This window comes from Euprymna scolopes, chromosome 14 (genome assembly GCF_053919585.1).
Source record: "Euprymna scolopes isolate OS-2025 chromosome 14, ASM5391958v1, whole genome shotgun sequence".
NCBI classification, from domain to species: Eukaryota; Metazoa; Mollusca; class Cephalopoda; order Sepiida; family Sepiolidae; genus Euprymna; species Euprymna scolopes.
In genome coordinates, this window is record NC_136495.1 from 53899078 (window position 1) to 53921351 (window position 22274).

At 34.8% G+C, this 22274-nt stretch overlaps 1 protein-coding gene across 5 annotated transcripts in view; it reads right to left on the reverse strand.

The window, feature by feature from the left end:
* The window catches only part of LOC145293016 (transmembrane channel-like protein 5), a 120822-nt gene that overhangs the window by 21151 nt on the left and 77397 nt on the right, over window positions 1–22274 (reverse strand). For all 5 annotated transcript variants that reach the window (XR_013869641.1, XM_080139293.1, XM_080139292.1 and 2 more), the window contains exons 11-15: window positions 17470–17557; window positions 15490–15587; window positions 14182–14274; window positions 9879–9954; window positions 5676–5806 (exon numbers count right to left, since the gene is read on the reverse strand). Coding sequence is in view for 4 of the 5 variants with exons in the window: in XM_080139293.1 (XP_079995419.1) it covers window positions 5676–5806; window positions 9879–9954; window positions 14182–14274; window positions 15490–15587; window positions 17470–17557 (486 nt within the window). In the remaining variant the exon portion in view is untranslated. The remainder of the gene's footprint in view (window positions 1–5675; window positions 5807–9878; window positions 9955–14181; window positions 14275–15489; window positions 15588–17469; window positions 17558–22274) is intronic.

Below are 22274 nucleotides of genomic sequence, written 5' to 3' on the forward strand. Positions count from 1 at the left end.
GTCACAACCATAACGAGAAGACACGCATGGTAGGAGAACAGGGAAATAAAAATGTCATTGTTACAAAAAAAATAAATAAATAAATAAATAAAAAAAAAAATAAATAAATAAAAAAAAAAAAAAAGAGTCAAGTTATTACTTGTCTTGGTCTCCTTTGCAACCGAGTCTTCTGCAACATGTGGATCTCATGTGTCTAGATGTCAATGCATGTGTGAATATAGAATTTTTTTTTCTTCCCCATTTTTCATATCTTGAATATGCAAAACAGTGAAGAATGTGTGAATGTGTGTAACGTTACATTTTGTTTTATAGCATATCAACTATTTTCAGGTTATTTAATTCCAAATCCAGTGATTTTGGGAAAAGATGTTGGTGTTTGGTTTGGTTGTTTGTACAGGAAAATTGCTGTTTTGTTTTTGACTTTGCAGAACATGATTGAGTTTAAAGAAAAAAGGGGGGGAACAATAACATCAATGTTTTGTGCATTTCAAGTTAAGAAGCCAGTATCTTCAGAAAGAGAAAGAGGGGATGAGAGTGATGAAGAGAAAATCGATAAAAAATTAATCACTTTGTGAGTTCATGGCAAATTATGGTCAATTAAAACAGTTAAAATGGATTTTTTTTTTCAAACATACCTCAATCCCAGAACTAAAGAATATTTTGTGTGCTTTATGTTATTAAAGTATAATACGGTAAAAAACCCTTCATGAAACAAATGTTCAGTCAGCTTTGGTATAATGATAGACAAAGAATTTCCTTTTTTACCATATGAAATACCAAGTACAACTTCCGTGAACAAAGTTTCTTTCCTAGAGCATCCCATCTGTGGAACAAAATGCCACAAAGCTGCTTCCTAGCTGACTACAACATAGTATTCAAGTCTAATGTAAACAAATACTTGTTGAGCCGCCCTCTTGGATAATACAGCTCTCATTCCAATAGCTACTTCCCAAGAATTGCAGGTTTGTGGAACTCTTTTCCTGCTGACTGTTTTCCTCCTACTTATAGCATTGATCTTTTTAGGACTAAAGCCAACAGGCATCTCCTGTCTTTATGATAATCATCTTCCATTCTTTACTTCAAGTCGCTTCACGCCTTGTCTGGAGCGATTTCCATAAAACATTCCTATTAAGAAATGTTTATGCTTAGAAGAATTGACTATGCGGATATAGTCATGTGGAACGTTCATCCTCCTGGATAAACCGTTGCAGAAGCATGGATGCCCTAAATCGCAGGAAAGATGGCTAGTCAAGGAAGATTTGAAAACAACTGATTGGACAAGACTGCGCAGAATAGAACTTGGGGACGACCGACTCACTGAATATCGTGAAATATCAGAAAATGTCTGACCCCTGAACAAGGGAAAAGGGGGGTAAAAACAAATAGAATCCCACGATTGTTTCCAATCCTTGCATAGTCGCACTCAAAAATGTTCAACTGACAATCTCTTTAATTCTTATCCTCAAGTGCTTTCTCACTTGCGCCTTGATAAGCGGTTACTCATTATTAAAAAAAGACCTCAACTCCTCAAAAATGTTGATTTTCTTCATGAAATTTGGAAAACAATCAGAAAAAAAAAACAAAACAAAAAAACAATCTCACTTATTGTAAGGGTATGAAATAAATTGGTTAATTCCTTTTTTTTTTTTTTTTGCTGTTTTAAAAATAAGACTTCAATATGACGTGTATCAAACATTTTTCTAAATATTTTTTGTACCCCACTTAATAAGTAAATTAATATTTTTTTTTTTACAAAGGCATGACCACTTATCAAGGTTTAGAGGCCACTCGAGGATAAGGGTTAAAGAGTGTACAGTCGTCAAAAGGACAATATCGTAGTAAACGTTAGAAGTGTAAATTTGTTAAATTGGATTAATTAAGGGGAACGGCTCATCAAGAACTTGCTTACATTGGACTTGAAAATGACCATATTGTAGTCAGCTGGAAAGCAGGCAAACGGAAGAGAGTGACACAGGTGTGTAGTTCTAAGAAAGAAGCTTTGTTCATGGAATCTACGTTTAGATTTAGGTACAGGTAAAGAGTGCGGGGAAATTATTGATAGTGTTTTCAACTAGAGAGTTTCTCATGAATATTTGGCGAGGGCGGGGGGACCATAGATTCGAGCTCTGACGAGCACTTGCCATGAAAATAACGATAAAGCAGAGACAGGCTTACAACATCTCTTCTGTGAGAAAGAAGTTACAAGGAAGAGAAAAGGGCATCCCCCCACAAGGCTACGAAGTCTTATTTTTATGTGTTAAAATGATGATTCTATGTTGATTCTCTTGGTACTAGCAATTTTTAATTAACCTATCCTCCAAAATATTAACTCCTTTTCCGCCAAAAGTAAACAATTTGACTTGATGGCCCAGTTATAAGCAACAATAGTTGATTGTTTACTGTTTAATTAACAACAGTTTTGTGAACTACATTTACAAGTTTATTTTGAAAAAAAAAAAAAAAAAAAAAAAAAAAAAGACCTTTTGGTTTAAAATTAGCAGTGTTCCAAAATGCATAATGATCAGTTAATTAGTTTAGGAATGCATATAAGCATACCTAATTTTATATAAATATACAGATATGAGGTAAGAATTATAACAGACTGATCGAGATGTATAGAAATGATTTAGGGAAAATTTAAATAGAGGCTCTATGCACACAGATACTTGTTCTAAAATGAAGTTTTTGACTACGGCTCTACGCATTAGGATAGTATACTCCCTCATTCGGATAAATGTATTCAGTTTTTGAAGATAAGGATTGATTATTCATATTATTTGTATTCTTCGGACTACTGTTCTTGACTTGAGTATTATTTTCACAATGTTTCGGTCGATATCACCTCCAACCTTCTACAGATGTATCTTGTTGAATTCGGGAATCTGTGTGTTAAACTTCTGAATCTACAAGGACCCATGGCATAGTGGATAAAGCACTTGGGAAAATTCAATTGTAAAGTTACACTATTTTGGAGGTTGAAGTGTGGGTGACTTAGGACTTCTACCCAATCATGGCTGATGGAACAAGAGCATGCTACTCCTCCCCCTCATGGATTAAATAAAGAGTTCCATTTGAAATTCCATAAAGATTTCAAAGTGGACATGAAGATTCCTTAGTTCGACGAGATACACCTGAAGAAGATTGGAGATTACATCAATCGAAACGCTGTGAAAATAACATTCATGATGAGAACCGTGTTCTGAAGAATCCAGATAATACGAAATGTAATTTATGTAAAACAGAAAAGCTGAGATTTTTAAAAGCAATCTAGTTTCCAATAAAGAACTGTTTAAAAAGTAAAAAGTAGATGGACGTACATGAAATAAAATGGTATTTTTTGTTCGTGGTAAGACACAAATATGAAGAAATTATTCAGATGAAAACGATTTTGTAAATCAATAATAATAGTAATTCATTTATATAAATTACAATCAAGAAACAATAACTTTGAAAACGAGGAGATATTAATTAATTTATCAATCAATTGTTATCGTTGAGAAAACCTCCATTGAATGTTTTCCCCATTATGTCATTATTAGCTGGTTAAAATCCAGAGGTAAATGACTTGTGTTTCCAAAATGCTTTTTTTTTTTGTGGGGTGGAGGGGCAGTGGAGATAACTTGAAGGTAAATTTTTTTTTTTGAGTCAAGTTAACCCTAAACAAGGTATATTGTCACAGATCATTTGCGATCATGTTTAGAAGAGATGAGATGTCAGTTTACATTGTATTTAAACTTCTAAATGTTAATACAGTCAGGGAAACAGGTAACAGGGAGGGAATTTCAAAATTGTTGCTTGCTGGGGGTATGTACGTTGAAAGTGCAAGGAGTTTATCAGAGCACATTTCATTAAAATTTTTGCAAAACAGGCACAGAGATGTAACACTGCAGAGATGGGACAGAGGTTAGAGCTTAGTTGACAGTGCGGGACCTATTAGATTAGAAACTTTTCTTTGGATTCTGTCAAAGAGGGAGAGACTAGTGGTAGATGCACCAGCCCTGATCTAGCAACAATATTCCATGCATGGATGAATGATGTAGAGGTACAGGATACTCTCAGATGCAAGTAATCTTCTAGCACGATAGAAGGAGCCCACCTTCCCCACAGAAGGCTTCACGATGTCCTCAATGCATTTATTCCAGCTCATTTTGCCTGTGAATATTAAGTTGAGGAGTTTGAAAAAAGAACTGTAGGAGGCAAAGTTACCTGCTGTAGTTAGGTAGAGGATAGGAGAGAGATCGCATGCTCCTCTTAGCCAAGAATGAATACACAAATACACCGACTTTACAACCTGTATACATTTACATACATTGTAACAGAGTAATAAGAAACAGTTCAATACTGAAACAGTATAAGAAAACATTACTTGTGTGGTAATTCTGAGAGTCTCTTTGTGGGAGTGTGAATGTCCTTTGCGAGAATGCTATACAGGAACATGGTGTGACATGTCTGCTTACCTAGACGTGCAAATCAAAAAGAGAGCGAATGATATCAAGCGTATATGGAAGTGAGATGTTAACGCCGTCTTGCAGCAAAGAATGATATTGCCAGGATTAAAGGGCGACAATTAGGTTTACCTCGAGGTCACAATTTTGTGTTTGTGTGTTCGCTTATATGTGGAACTTGATTCCCATAGAACTCTCATGGCTATTGGTGGTTTAAAAATCTTGTAATTGTTAGTATAATTAAGTTTAGTTTATTTTACATCTGTGGGTTATTTAATGCCAAATAAAATTGTCAAATGAAATCTTATAGGTAGGATAATTGTTTTATAATCTAAGAATACATTGCTCCCAGAAGATCTATTCATCTTATTAAACATTCTAGAAAATTACACAGTGGAATGATAAAAGTGTTGCCTTAAAGAAAACACTACAGCTTTATTTTAAAACTTTTATTGAAAAAAAAAAAAATCAATTCAGATAACCTGATTATGAAGTAGAGCTGACATCTATTCAATGTAGCTGACTTCAGTTTTAATCACCACCTTGATACTGGGAGTATGCCTTTTCCAGAAGCACCAGCGAGAGCTCGGTGAATGTCAGCAATCAGGCTGGCTTTGGTATTGTGGGAGGTCATATTGGTGAACTTCTCACTGTATGAACAAATGAAGTAGTCCAGTGGGTTCAGGTCAGGGGAAAAGGGAGGGCCAGTGAGAGAAGTCATAGCACTCCTTCTGAAGTCAAGCCAGGACTTGTGTGCCCTGAGTCATGCTGCCATACCCAGGGTCTACCAGCTCCAACCTCTGTCCAATCACTGCAATGTTGCATCGCTATGCTAGTTTTATAAGTATTTTAATGGAATGTGCTTTGGTGAACTCCTAGCACTTGTGTCTCCTTGGTAAGCAGCAAAATCCCACCTCTTCTCTGTTGAGGTCCCTAGATGCTAGAAAACTTTCTACTTTTATAGTTTCTTCCCTTGGACCGTTAGACTTTGGAATTTCCTCCATTTCCTGCTTCCCTGACTGTACTAACCTGCAAAAGTTTAAATGCAATGTGAACAGACATCTCACTGCTCAACTCTCCCTCCCCCCAGTCCTTTGTGAGACACAATCCCAAATAATAACCCCTTATATCCAAGTGGCAATACATCTTGTTTAGGGTGAAAAAAAAAGTAAAAAATAAAATAGATATTACTACATAAACAAAAAAATGTGACAAAATAAGAAAACGTACAATAAAATGCTGACAGCAACGGTCGTTGCAGTTAGAACAAAGAAGAGTAAGAGAACGCCAAGAAAAATGGTGTGCGTCCGTGCTGCGTGCCAAGTTTTCTTGGATGATTGGCATGTGTGAAGGACACTCAGCTGCAAAAATAAAGAAAACAAAAACTTAAAATCTAAAAAAATACAAACAAATCCACATTTGTAAAAAAGGAAATAAAAAGGAAAAAATAAAGGGAAAAAGAAAAAATGAAAAAAGTAAGAAATGAAAAAAAGAAATAAATGGGAGGGAAGGGAAAAGGAAAGAAAGGGAAAACAGGAAAAAAAGAAATAAAAAGAAATTAAAAATATAACGAATAAAAGGGCAAGATAAAAGAAAATCAAAAAGAAAATTTCTACAACTTAAAGGGAAAACAAAGTCACAAATGTAACAATTTTGGATGGTTTTTAGGAGGCCATCCCATAAGTTCTGTCAAGATTTCAATTCTGAAAATAAAACAAAACGTTTAATGGAATGAAACAATATTCATATTGCTAAGCAAAAATATGCAACTGGGGAGGGGATAGTTTTTGCTAATATTTATGACTAACAAACACAAACTACACTGCCCTTCCTCTCCAATGGAGGAGATAATGTTTGGGAGGATGGTTTTGTGACAACAGAATAATTACTACATCCTCTCCACCCAGTTGGACAAAATGTCACAAAATTTGTGACAAATTAAATTAAAACAAAAATGGGAATAATCGTGCATAGCAGATGACGTCACCATATGATGCAGTCAACCATCAAACTAGAGTTAAAAATAAGACGTGGCAGAAAGTCGCCATGATGGCTTATCTAGATAAGTCAAATTTCTCGTCCTTGGTGCAAAGGATATAACTCAATTTGCACCTTTGTTTCTTGTTCAGGAAGGGTTATCTCCCTTGAATCAATAAAAAAGCAGTTTTAAAATCGAAAGTGTAATTATATTTTGTTTGATTATTTCTCAGATAAACAGTTCCTGAACCTTTGCATGAACTCTGACCTCTCCAGCTTGTCTCTCTATTAGACACCCTTCTCCCTCTATGTCTATTTTTCTGTTACAATACCTACAAATTTATATCAATGCTGCTGACCAACTCTTCACTAACCTTATCGTTATTTAGTCTTTGTCCAAATTCTAAACTACTGAAAGATTGTCTATAATTTTTCTCCGGGAATTAATACCTATTTTAGTCATGTAAATTCATTCGACATACAAATTGTGTTCGAGGAAACGTTTTCTTGTTCTCAAAGCATTGAAACCAGACAAAAAAAAAAAAAGGGTCGGATTCAGAATTCTTCTTAATCAGCGTTCTATTTCTATACCATTGATTAACTGACAGCAACTTCATGTGCACGAGATAATCTGTCAATTCTATATTTTTATACTACCGCCTGGAACCATGATAGCACCTAAATTTACATTTGTCTTTATTTTTCATATCGGACAGCTTTTAGGTTCAAATGCCAGCGCATCTCTACAGAGGGCACATCCCAACCATTGGTGCTTATTGCTGTGGTTCTCAATACCATTATCACAACTACGATCCATTTAAAACAATATTCATTTTCTTCGTCATTGGTTTGATCTATTGCTGTCACAGTTCTTATTTCTAATATCTCTCCAAAATAACTCTTTTGTCAGGAGTATGACTTCCATTATAGAAGCGTTGATTTAATTTTAATAAAATACGAATGGCGACAAAAATGGATGGTCACATTCAATGCTGCCAAGACTAAACTGGTTTCCTTCAATAATTACAAGAAACCTTCTCTGCCACCAATAGCAATGGCCAGTGACTCTTTATCTGAGAGTACATCTTTCAAACTCCTTGGCCTAACGTTCACAGGAAACATGAGTTGGAACAATTACATTGAAAGCATTGCCAGGGCTGCTGCGAAGAAGGTGGGCTCTCTCTACCGTGCTAGAAAACTACTGACACCCGAAAGTATCCTGTACCTCTATAAGGCCACCATTCGCCCATGTATGGAGTATTGCTGTCATTTGGGCTGGTGCATCTGCTACTAGTCTCTTGCTCCTAAACAAAGTTTAAAAGAGAGTCGCCAATCTGATAGACTCTGAACTAGCATCTAAGCTTCAGCCTCTGTCCCATCGACGAAATGTTGCATCCCTCTGCCTGTTCTACAAGTATTTTAATGGTGAATGCTCTGGCGAACTGCAGACACTTGTGCCCCCATGACGTAGACACCCTCGACAAACCCGACAGGCAGCTAAATCCCACCCCCACACAGTAGAGATCCCTAGATGTAAAAGATCTTTCTACTCCAGTAGTTTCTTTCCCAGAACCACCAGACTCTGGAATTCCATTCCAGGTCTCTGCTTCCCCAACTGTACTGACATGCAGAAGTTCAAGTGTATCGTGAGCCGACATCTTGCTGCCCAAATCCCAACATAGTACCCCAGTAGTTGTTGCCCCTGATAGTAGCTCCCTACACCAAAGTGGCAACGTGCCTTGTTTGGGGTGAAAATGTAATAAAAAAAAAAAAAAAAAAAAAAAAAAAGGTGCGCTTGAAAGCCAAATCACAACGCAATATTACGAAAATAAACAAATATTTTACTTGCTTGAAATTTATAATTTAAATATATTTTGGAGTAAAACTCCATCTTCATCATTTTGTACATCTTTTTTTTCTTTGTTTTTTCTTCTTTCTTGCCATGTTGTAAAAGTTGGGAGAAAGAAAAATCAGTTATTAAAGATCCATGCATTGTCTCTCAGCGGTTGTATTTTGAAATGCCAGAACAGTGTGTTCGCTACACAAGATTAACGTCAGGGGTAGGAGTTGCATTATAGAAGCATTGATTTAATTAAAATAAAATACACCTCAGGTGTGCTTGAAAGCTGAAATATATTTAAATTATAATTTCAAACAAGTAAAATATTTGTTTCTTTTCATAATATTACATTGTGATTTGGCTTTCAAGCCACTTGATGTGTATTTTATTCTTTTGTTTTTATCTTTTTATATTATTATTCTTTGAACGAAGATGCCTTTGTCTGTATTTCTAATATGTTGCTCTCCCTATTTTCATATTACACACAGTCTCAACTATTAGAGTAGATATGTTCGCTAATGAATATTTTAGCTAATACATATTAACAAGCATGCAAGAAATGCTTTAGACAAAATGATCAGCAGAGTTCAAGGGGTTGATCTGGATCTGTGAAAATGGAAGTCTTTGATATGGGTAGGTGGATATTATGTCAGATAAACAACAGAGAGACTCACAGATGAAGCCTCTTGCAGAGTCTTGAAGAAGCAATCAAAGATGAAAGACATAAGAAATGGTTTAATGAAAACTAATAAATGAGCAATGTGCTTGCCATTATTGACTCTCTCTCTCTCTCTCTCTTATCAGTTTGATATGGTATTAGAGAGTGCAATTGATTTGAGTGCATCCTATTTCCACTCAGTACAGAAAAAGGGAGAAGTAAAAAGAAAAGACAAGGAAAGAGTAAACTGAATGGATGGGAAAAGGAAGAGAATCGTTTATATAAGCTAATGTTTTTCATATTTTTAGGCGGATATGTACTCAGATGACTAACATGGAGAAAGAAAGTTGTAAGTTGCTTATGTAGTTTTGGTGAACATATACCTGAAACAACTATTCACTCAGTTTATGGAAAAGAATGTTTGAATGAAAAAAACATTCAGAAGATGGTTTACAAAAATTACGAAAGGAAATTTTGCCCGTGAAAGTAAAGACCGATCAGCAATACATTTGCTTTTTTTTCCTCTACAATTATTCATAAGATATTAAAATGTTTGATAAGAAACCGAAACACAATTCAATTATTTTTAAAATAGGATTATTAGGATTGTTGATACTTTACACTACAGCATTTTTCATTCCAATAAAAAAAATTAATAGTAAATAAAGAAAATAATGCATCACATAGAAGTGAGAAAGACAAACATGAGAAGTGGTCACGCAATTTTATTAATGGACATTTAAACAATGCTTTTTGTGGAGTTCTTATAATGCTTTAACATATAAATGATGCTCGCCTGCTCCTAAACAAGAATGGCGCTCGCCTGCTCCTAAACACAAATGATACTCGCCCGCTATTAAACAAAAATGGCGCTCGCCCGCTCCTAAACAATAAGAGTACTCGCCCGCTCCTAAACAATAAGAGTACTCGACCGCTCCTAAACAATAAGAGTACTCACCCACTTAACATAAAATATGATGAAGATTTTGACGCTCATCATTAAAGGCATTAGCGGTGAATAAAAGAGACCAAGCCTGGAATAAAAAAACAGAAATTAGAACATGAAGAATACAAGAAATAAAACAAATCAAAAATCATGAAAAAAATTTTTAAATTAATTTTCTTTCTTTTTTTCTTTTTTTTAAACTAATTCATATCCTTTTCTTGGATGGTATACAACTTGGCTATATCAATTTCCACCTTTACCTAGCTTCCACCATTTTACAAAGAAAAATACTTGGAAATTTGTGGCAAAAAATGTGCTACTTAAATATTTGAATGAGAGAGCAAGTAACTATGATGAATGTGTTTACATATTGCTACTAATAATTTGCTTTGAACTAATATCAAATACCCTTTACTTATATCAATACTAGTTTATACCCACTCCTGCAATATCGATATGCAAATTACTGCCTATCAAACTAGAAATAGAAAATGCCAATATTTTTTTTTATCGATACTAGTTTATACCTGCTCTTTGAATGGTGGTAATACAGTATATGTAAATTTTTATCTTTACCTAACTTCTACTGCTTTATATCTAGTACAAAGAAAAATGAAAAGAAAAAGATGTGCTGCTTAGTATTTGCAAGTGAGAGTAACTATGATGAATGCATCTATGTATTGTTTTTATTAGTATTAAAAAATATTAGAAATTATGTTTTTAAGCTAAAATAATCTGCTTTGAACTCCTCCGTTCTGTCTCCACTCGAAATCTTCCAACCACTCGGTTGTCTCAGTTAAGATAAAAACAAAATGTAATAAGTCCTCAGACGTACCTCTCCATCATACAGTATATCGATACTCTATAGCTGACTGGAATAGTTTCTGTACATTTATATCAGATCTACCTCTGCGCTCCATGTTTAAAAGAATGTGTCCTCTATGGTATCAAACCTGACAGAATGGTTAATCGTAGGTATAGGACCCTCAAAAAATTCCAGCAAAAACCTAACAGTTAACCGTGGTTCTTTCCAGAATGTGCTGCTGCCATTGTGCACAGAAATCACTTTTCCATTGCTTCCAACATAATACATGTACCGAGACTAAAGCTGCCACAAGGAGTGCCAGCAACCACTATAAAAAACTAATAAAGAAAGCGAGAGAGTTGTACGCTCACTCCGTCAAGTCCAAAGTAGCCGAGTAGTGGCTTGATTCCTATCAGGTTTGGCAAACAGGGTTCTGAACAGAAGCGTGTGCTCTATCCAAACCATCAGCAACGGATGGGAGGTAATCTTCTCAGCATCGGACAAAGCTAAACTCTTTGCAAAGAGTTTTGCAGCTTATTCTAACCTATGCGATCAGAGCTGCCACCCCACCGTATTTCCTCCTGTGTCTAAAAACACGCTATGCAACATACAAATATCTGTGTGTGATTTTAATAACCTAATCAAAAACCTTGATTCCAGTAAAGTAATTGGCCCTGACGGCATTCCAATTATAGTGCTGAAAAAGCTTCAACCAGAACAAGCTCCTATACTAACAAAGCTGTTTAAGCGTTGTCTTAATGAGAATTGCTTCCCAACACCTTGGAAAAGCTCATCAGTATGGCCAGTATCTAAAAATTCAGGTGATCGGTCATCTCACTCTCAGTACAGACCAATAATGTTCATAATGAATAATTTACTGGAATCTGTGTTAAAGAGTGAAGTAATCAACCACTCAGCTTGTGAGCCTGTCTCTGCTTTATAGTTTCCATTCTGCTAGATCCACAGCAGATGTTCTAACAGTTATATCTCATAGAATTAGCAAATCTCTTGACAGAGGCTTCCTTTCTAGGGCAATTGCTCTTGACATATCAAAGGCCTTTGATAGAGTATGGCATAAAGGTCTACTCCAAAAAATCTCCAGCTATGGTATAACCGGAAATGTCTTCTCAATTATTAAATCGTTTCTTTCTGATAAGTTTATAAGAGTAGTGGTTGATGGGCAGAAACTAAAAGCTCACAGTATTAATGCTGGAGTCTCTCAGGGGTCCATCCTGGACCCAACTATCTTCTTGATCTACATTAATGATCTTCCAAATCACATCCTAAGATCATTTGTAGATGTTTATGCTGACAACACTACCATCTATGGCAACACTTCAAAGGCCGTAAATGACCAAGTTCTCTCTGCTTCTCTCTCCTCTGATCTTGAGCACATGGTGCAATGGGGAAAGAGGTGGCTGGTTAATTATAATGCATCTAAAACCAGGCTTCTATATTTGCATCATCAATGCTCTGATCCCTGTCTGGCATCAATTGAAATGAATGACTCTTCTTGGGGAGGCTCCATGTTTTGACAAGCTTCTGAGTCTAACCTTTACTCTTGTTCTGAAATGGAACATGTACATCAAATCCATTGCCAAGGACATTGGAAAAATGGTGGGATCATTCTACCGCTGCAGTAGATATCTCACTGCTAATGCAATTCTCTACATGTATAAGAGCCAAGTAGATCCTAGGATGGAGTACTGTTGCACCATCTAAGCAGGAGTTGTTAGAAGATTTTATCCTGCTTTGATGGAGTTTAAAATAGACTTTGTAGCCTAGTAGAGGATGCTCTTTTCTCTTCCCTGCAACCTCTTTCTCACAGAAGAGATGTGAGCCTGTCTCTGCTTTATCATTATTTTTATGGCAAGTGCTCGTCTGAACTTAAATCTATGGTCCCCCCCACCCTTTGCCAAACTTTCATGAAAAACAGTTGTCTAGCTGAAACCATTATCAATAATTTCCCCAATTCTTTATCTGGGTCTAAAACTAAACGTAGATTCCATGAACGAAGCTTCTTTCTAAGAACTGCACACCTGTAGAACTGTCTTCCATTTGCTTGCTTTCCAGCTGATTACAATATGGTCATCTTCAAATCAGACATAAACAAGTTCCCTTTAAGTAATCCAATTTACCAAATTTCCACAACTAACTACGATTACTATGATATTGTCTCATTGACTATAATAGACTCATTAAACCTTACCCTCGAATGGCCTCTGGGCCTTGATATGCAACGACTCTCTTGTGTAAAAAAAACAAAACAAAAACAAACTAATGTCATATCGCTTATGTCTATTTTTAAACAAAATGAACTTTATGTCTACTTTATTTTTGCTGATTATAGAAGAAAAAAAAAGTTAATTTTATTCAAAAATATTTACATACATTATTTACTGTATTTGTCTTTCCTTTTCGGTTTCAATTGTGTCTTTCTTCCAAAGCCTTCATCGATCATCAACATGGAAATTAGTTTTGATACTTTGTAGCAAAATTTTTACAGCTTATCCATATTTCATTTCCACAATGGCTTCATAACAAAATATGGTTGTATTCATGATGCAGAGGCTATTGCTCCTGTTGTAAATTTGAATACTTGGTGAATTATTCAGATTTTTTATTTTTCAGTGCCTTAAGCTTACAGATTATGGACTTGCTTCATCTTTTGTTTTGGATTACATCCCATAGCAAATAAAATGCTGTTATCTCAGCTGTGAACATGCTGAAAATCTTGGCGGGAAGAAAAAAGTAGTTCTTTTAGAATTTAGAGTAGGGTATTCAGTGCATGTAAATTTAACGTAAAATGAGCCTCTAATTTCTGGGATATGCTAGCAATTTAGGGTAATTAAGAAAATAGATTTGCTCTGGGAGATAAATTCTGTGCGTTTTGGGGAAGAGGAGTACCAACTAGAGCTATGACAAGAGAATACTATTTTTCTTGATATTAATAGACAACAGAGTAATTGGACCATTGATGAATAAAGTGGTATGGCATACGAATACAATTTGTTGGACCAGTTCTTGTAAATAAAGAGTTTCTTTTCAAGAACCATCTGTGGAATACATTACCAAGAGATTGCTTTTCTGCAGGCTACAACATAGTCATCTTCAAATCCAATAAATACTTATTATAATCCATCCTCATAAATGATCAAATCTTGTTCATTTTATTCATGATTTTAAATCCTCTCATAATATTCATCATCATTTAACTAGCAATCCATCAGTTCATTAGCTCTTATCCTCAAGTGTCTTTTAAACTTTATACATGGTGACTCATTAGTATTTAAAAAAAAAAAAAAATGTTTGAAAGTATTTTATTTTTAAATTTGTTTTTCTTTTAATTTAACTGAAATTTGTTATCATTTAGTTGAAGATGGAAATGGGGACGCAGAAAACCAGTACAATCCTGAGGAAGATGGAAAGGAATTAAAAAAAAAAAAAGAAAAGAAAAATAGGATTAAGAACTGGTAAAAACAAATTATATAAGAAAAATGTAAAACGTACCAACAGAGAGTTTGCGAATAAATCAAATCCAAAGTGTTTGCTGCGATATCGAATTCAGGACTTTTCTTAACGATTTTAATGCGATAGAGCAATCTGCAAGGAAATTTTGTTTGATTTTAGGTTAATTGAAACGTTTCATTTGTTTACAAGAATTGTGGGGTTTTTTTTAATAAAAATAGTTAAAAAATAATGGCAAATAGGTAAAACAAGTCAAAAATGAAAAAAGAATGGGTTCTTGTCCAGAATTCTCTCCATTAAAAAACAAAAATGAAGAAAAATCTATATGATGCACATACCCATGACGGAACGAAAACATCATATTCCAAAAATCAGTACTTGTACAGTTTAGTCAAGACATTAAAAAATGAAAATACCGAAAAAAAGTTTAAATTGTATGTATCCGTTATAGAACGAAGTTCTCCGAAAAAATATTTCACTTAATTTCATCAAGTTTTTTATGAGAGCGCGTTGAAGACAGCCATCTTGGATTTAAAAAAAAAAAATTGTTTGAATTTTAGAAATGACAAAGGGAGATAACTCCAGTTAAAGTGCTGACACCCACTCCCCATCTTTATTACTAGCTTTTCTTCCTAAAATTCGAACATTTTGCTCGGTATCATAAATTGTTTTTTCGCTGTAAAAAAAAAAAAAAAAAAAAAAAAAAACTACTTGATGAAATCAAGTGAAATTCTTTTTCAGAGAACTTCGTTCCATAACGGATACATACAATTTAAACTTTTTTCGATATTTTCATTTTTTAATGTCTTGACTAAACTGTACAAGTACCCAAAAATCATATAAATTGATCCAGTAGTTTTATTTTTAAATAAGAAAATCAAATTCAAGTGATTAAAGGAATTTGTTGGTATTACAACATAAATCTTAAAAGTTATTAATTATTGTTGAGTTATCTCCCTTATTTTTTACATTTTTTTTTTTTCTTCGAAATGGCAGGCAAGACAGTAGCTACTCCGATTCTCATAAAATTTTATTTTCTTATTTAAAAATAAAAATATTTCATCAATTTATGTAATTGTTGGTATATTATATTTTCATTCATTCATGGGTATGTACATCATACAGGATTATTATTCTTTTTTTTTTTTTAATAGATGGGGAATTCTGGACCGGAACCAAAAATGTAAACAAAAAATGTGAAAAGAATGAAAAAATATCTATATATTATATGGTAAGGAATGCAAAAAATAAACATTAGCTTAAAAATAAAATTAAATGTAAAAAAAAATTGCAAAATGAAATGGAAAATAAAAAAACAAGGAAAAAGCAAAAGAAATGAAGGCTACTTACCCCCACAATAATTCAAACAATAAAGTGAATAGCAAACTGAAGAAGAAATCAACTAAAACCAAACGATAAATCTCTTGGCTGATAAATGTTTCCCAGCACTAAAAAGAAAAAGAAATTAAAAGGCTCTTAGAGAGCATTAACATTCACTAAAAGCTTTTCTCCCTACACACATCTATATATACTTTCATTAAAGGTTAAAAAAAAAAAAATTTTTTTAATAAAATCATCATATTAAAATGTTAAAATATAAAAGTCAATATGATTATAATTGAGAAAATTAGTTTCTTTTCGACATTTTTTCAAATTATATTTTGATCGTGCAAGTCTCAAAAACAGTTAACTAATTCCAAAGCACAAAACTCGTAGTCCACAGTTTGCATACACAGTAAAGATAAAGACAAGAATACAGACATTGTCATTGTATAAAAGTTATTTGTTGGATATGTATGCATGTCTTGTCATTAATATCTCTACATGAAACAAATCTTCCTCTCTCTCTCACTTTCCAAAACTAAACTTAAGAATGACTCATCTCTTCCGTGATCCTCCTCAGTTGAGGTCTGTGATCATTCACTTCACCTCAGTCCAACTGTTGCTTTTTTTCTTTGCTTTGGTTTCCCAGTTCCTAACTCTCTCGCCTACTTCCTTTGCTAGTTTCTCCATTCCTTTTTTTGTCTTCACTTTGCTCCTTTTCTCTACCTTACTTTCATCAGAACCGACCAGCTTCCATTTTTTCCTCAATTTACTTTTGTCAAAAAAAAAATAGAGACTTATGTGTTTTTGTTGTTTTTTTTTAACATCTTTCTGAATTCTTTATTTTGGCCACACCAGACTTAACAATTAATTGTAATTGCATCACAGGTCTGTAGAGTTCAATGGATCTCTCGTGTTTAATGCATTTTTAGTGGCATTGCTGTTCTAACTAATCTCTCCCATAGTACCAAACGAAATACAATGTTCGTATCATTTGGGTTATTTGAACTACTGTTCTTATCATGAGTAGTATTCACATAAGATTTTGGTTAATGTAACCTCTGACCATCTTTAGGTGTATTTTGTCAAACTCTGGAACCATTTGTCAAAATTGGGAATATACACAGAATTTCAAACAGATTTAATCCACGGAGATAACATACTCTCATGACTGATTAGAAATCCTAAATAATTTGCAACTGTATTTTTTAGTATCACCTGCACTGAGGATTGAATCTTCAACCTCCTGAAGAATGTAATTTATAACTGAATGTTATCAAGTACTTTATCCTTGCAGACAATTCTAGTATGAATTTTGAGAGTTTTAAAACTTACCTTTTGTTTTTAAAAGTACAATTTTACTGCCCATCACTATTTATTACTACATATTATATAAATATATATTTATTTTTTTAATTTATTATTCTGTTTGAAATTAAGTGCGGATTCCTAAGTTTGACAAGATATACCAGAAGAAGGTTGGAGGTTCCATCAAATGAAACTTTGTGCAAATAACATCCACTACACCATGGAGCCTTGCGGACAATTCTACTATGAATTTTAGCAGCCATAAACTTATCTTAGTGAAATTAAATTGTAAAATTACAGGTTAAAGCTTTGATCCTCAGCGTAGGTAACACTCAAAATACAACTGCGAATGGCTAAGCATGATTCTCCAATAGATTAAGTAAAGGGTTTTGTTTGAGATTTACTGTGGATTCCAGAATTTTATAGAAAGATTCTTGAGTTTGACAGGATGCACTTGAGGAGGGTCAGAGGTTGCATCGGCTGAGGCATTGTAAAAATAACACTCAAGATGAGAACAATAGTCCAAAGAATCCAAATAATATGAGAGTTCTTGGGTTAGCAATATAACATCTAAAGTAGCAGCTTCATTTCACAAAGAAAAGCAAAAGAAAATGTGCAGATTAATTAAATCCAGTTTTGTTGAATTACAAAAAAAAAAAAAAAAAAAAAAAAAAATATTCAAATCAATTTCAAACTTACTTTCGGTTTTTGTTCCGTTGCAGCAATCACTTTCTTTGCCCAATAAAAACAAAGCATTGAAATATTTGTCACTTTTAGCAGCATATTTCTGTAATTAAGATCAATGTTTTTTAACTTAATTCTTTTTAAAATATCAAATTTTTTGTATGAATAATGGTTTCAATTAAATTCATCTTTCGATCAATTTAATTGAAACATACAAAAATAACAATGTGAAAAAAAAAGTTTTTTTTTTTTTTTACATAGGCATCACAACATTATCAAGGCCCAGAGGCCACTCAAAAATAAGGGTTAAAGAGTGTACAGTAGAAATTGGACAATATAGTAATCATTAGTAATGAAAATTTGGTAAATTTGATAACTTATATGGAACGGCTAATCAAGAACTTATTTACTTTAGACTTGAACACAACCATATTGTAGTCAGCCGGAAAGCAGGAAAACGGAAGACAATTCCACAGGCGTGCAGTTCTAAGAAAGAAGCTTTGTTCATGGAATCTACGTTTAGGTTTAGGCACAGATAAAGAGTGGGGGGAATTATTGATAGTGTTTACAGCTAGACGAGTGTTTCTTGTGAAAGTTTGGCAAGGGGGGACCATAGATTGAAGCTCAGTCGAACACTTTCCATGAAAATAACGATACATCAGAGACAAACTCGCAACATCTCTTCTGTGAGATACAGGTTGCAAGGAGGAGAAAAGGACATCTCCTACGAGGCTACGAAGTCTATTTTGAACTCTATCAAGGCAGGACAAGTCCTTTCTAGCAGCTCCTGCCCAGATGTGGCAACAGTATTCCATCCTTGGACATACCTGGCTCTTATATAGATAGAGAATAGCATCAGCAGTGAGATATTTACCAGATTGATAGAAAGATCCCACCATTTTTCCAGCGGCCTTGGCAACAGATTTGATGTACGTGTTCCATTTAAGATCAGGAGTAATGGTCAAGCCAAGAAGCTTGTCAAAACTTGAGGCCTCCTGAAGACGAGAGCCATTCATTTCAATTGATGACAAATGTAGATTAGAATGTTGATGATGTAAAGAGAGAAGCTTGGTTTTAGATGCATTAAAAGTAACCAGCCACTCCTTTCCCAATTGTACTACGTGCTCAAGATCAGAGGAGAGAGAATTGGAGAGAACTTGGTCATTTACTGTCTTAGATGTGCTACCATAAATGGTAGTGTCGTCAGCATAAATGTCTACAAATGATGTAAGGATGTGATTTGGAAGATCATTAATGTAGATCAGGAAAAGAGTTGGGCCCAGGATGGACCCCTGAGGGACATCGGCATTAATACTGTGAGCTTCTGATTTTTGCCCCTCAACTACTACTCTTATGAACCTATCAGAAAGAAATGATTTAATAATTGAGAAGACATTTCCAGCTATACCATAGCTAGCGATCTTATGAAGTAAACCTTTATGCCATACCCTATCAAAGGCTTTAGATATGTCAAGAGCAATTGCCCTAGAAAGATTGCCACCGTCGAGAGATTTGCTAATCCTATGCGATATAACTGTAAGCACATCTGCTGTAGATCTAGCAGAACGGAAACCATATTGAGTGTCACTAAGAAGGTTATTTTTGTTGAGATGGTTGATTACTTCTGTATTTAGCACAGATTCTAGCAACTTACTCATGACGCACAGGAGACTTATTGGCCTGTACTAAGAGGGGGATGAACGATCACCTGAATTCTTAAATACAGGGCATACTGATGAGATTTTCCAGGGAGATGGGAAACTATTCTCCTTAAGACAACGTTTAAACAGTTTTGTAAGTATGGGTGCTAGTTCAGGTTGAAGTTTTTTGAGTACTATAATTGGAATACCGTCAGGGCCAGTTGCTTTACTGGAATCAAGGTTTTTAATTAGCTTGGCAACGTCACGTACAAATATACGTATATCACATAGCGTGTTTTCTGATACAGGAGGAAATATTGGGGGTTGCCGGCCTTGGTCGCAAAGGGTAGAATTAGCTGCAAAGTTCTTGACAAAGAGTTTGGCTTTGTCTGATGCTGACGAGATTACCTCAGGTCCATTGATAATAGTTGGGATGGAGCACACGCTTCTGTTCAGGATTCTGTTTGCTATTTGCCAAAACTGGTGGGAACCAAGCCGCTGCTCAGCAACTTTGGACTTAACAGATTGAGCATACAACTCTCTTGCGTTCCTTATTACTTTCTTCCAATGGTTGCTGGCAGTCCTGAAAACGGCTTTAGTTTCCATACATCTATTACATTTGAAGCAGTGGAAAAAGTGATTTCTGTGCGTAATGGCAGCAGCACATTCTGGAGAGAACCATGGCTGGCTGTTAGGTTTTTGCTGAAACTTTTTAGAAGGTATGAAATGGTCAATACCTACAATTAACCATTCAGTCAGGTCTAATACTATAGAGGACACATCCTTTTTAAACATGGAATGCAGAGGTAGATCAGATATAAATGTACGGAAGCTATCCCAGTCAGCCTTAGTGCATCGATATACTGTACGATGGAGAGGTACGTCTGGGGACTTATTACATTTCATTTTTATCTTAATTGATTCAACAGAGTGGTCGGAAGATCCAAGAGGCGACAGAACAGAAACTAAACATAGTTCAGGGCAAGTTGTGAGAAAAAGGTCTAGTAGGCTCGCATACTGGCCGTCATTGTCGGGCACACGGGTGGGTTCCTGAACAATCTGAGTGAGGTCATAAGCAATGGAGAAATCATGACAGAACCTCCCCTCATCATCGGTCTTGTTTGAGTGGGTCAACCATTCGACGTTGTGAACATTGAAGTCTCCACATACGTGAATGTTAGCTGAAGGATAAGCAGATAGGACTTGGTCAATTTTCTCAGATATGCTTTGAAAGATAGTAACTCCGCTGTTGTGGGGGCGATAGAGAGTAAATATAAATGCAGCAGTGTGAGCTAAAGCAACCCGGAAGCACATATAGGGTAAGTTAGGATCTTCCCTGGAGATGTCCCTCCCACATGGAAAGCTATCTTTAATATAGGCACATATTCCATGCCCATGGCGATCTTGGGGGTCAGATTTAGAAGTTAAGTTAGAGTATCCTGTAATTGCAAACTCTTCTAGGAAATAGCCTGTCCAATGCCAGTTTCACTTAAAAATAAAAGGTCTGGTTTAGTCTCCTGTAATTGGGTTTCAACCTCTGGAAGGTTAGAACGAAGACCCCTGATGTTGGAGAAGGAGACATGGTAGTAGGGGTCTACGTTGGAAGTTGGAGAACTGGGTTTAATCGTGTATTTTTTCTTGAAACTTGTCATGATGAAATTTTGGAATTTGTGGACTAGGTCGTCAGATTTACTTAGAGCAGGACAGAGAGGGGAAACTAAGAGAGAAAAAGAAACGAAGAATTTTTTTTTTTTTTTTTTTGTAGCTAATGATAAGGTAAAGCCGTAACAATTACCCACTAGTATGGCATCGAGAGGCCCCACCAGAAGCTACTGCATGGTCCAGATTCCATTCACCAAATGGCAATACAGCAGCCCCAGTACTTTGCACCTGCTGATAGGACAGCCTCTTTAGTGGTTAATCCAAGGTTCGGGTCCCTGACTATCAGGCGGATAACGTCAGCCCAGACAAAACGTTTACCTCCAGTACCCTTACTAGTGACATGGCTACAAGGATAGACATAGAAACAGAAAATTTCCACCAACTCTGCCAACTGTTCACGCAAAATACTGTCAACCTAGAAAACAGCTTTTTCTTCTCCCTTTATCAGAAAAATCACTCATTAAAAAATGAGGACTGAGGGACAAATAAGAAGAAGCGACAGTAACAGGAGCTGCCGATAACGCATCCACAATGCGTTTTCTACTCTCCATTTAAAAAAAAAAAAAAAAAAAAAAAAAAAAAAACTATTAAGTATTGTACTCATAAAAGTCCAACAGACGTGTTTGAGGGAAAGTATGGTGATAGATTCCCCTCTCACGAACTAAAAATGAGTACAATTAGGTAATCTATTTTTGCAATCAACTCGGTAGATAAATAAACATTTATGGACGAGAAAAAAAGCTAGCATTTAATACAACAGAAATACATAAATTAAATACTGAAATAAAATGTAGTTATTAATTGGTCATTTTGTTTTACAGAATAGCAACATTTGAGTTATTTAATGCTGAATCTAGTAATTTTGGAAAAAAGTTTTCACACTTTGAGTTGTTCACGTCTTCAAATATTTATTCATGAAGTTTGGTTGTTTCGTTTTTACGGCAGATAAACCCTTTTTGGGATTATTTTTATTGCAGAATCGAGTAATTTTGAAAAAGGTTTTTTTGTTTTGCTTGAAGTTGTTTTGTATTTATTCATTGGTTGTTTTATAGAGAAAAATTATTTGTTTTTGGCTTTGCAGAATATGATTGAATTTTGCAAAGGGAAATGAAAACAACAATAACATCAATGTTTGGTGTATTTAAGTTAGGAAGCCAATATCTTAAGATAGGCAAATTGTAAAATAATTTTTAAAGAAATCTTTTTAAATTAAAAATAAAAAGGGGGGGGGGGACGTGAAAAAAAAATGCACATTTACGAAGATTTAGTTTAAAATTACAAATAGCAAAGACAGAGTTTATTAACTTATTAAGTTTGCGAATTATCAAACAGTATGAAAGTCACTGGTTATCCCTTTTACACATGATCTCTAAAAAATCTGGTCACTATAGAGAATGTAATCAGAATGATAGCCTATACAATATAACAATACAATATAAACAGGATTTTTCAGAAAGTTTGAAAAGTGTTAGGTGTCGTGGCAAAGCGGATATGAATGTAAACTAAGTACCTGGGTGT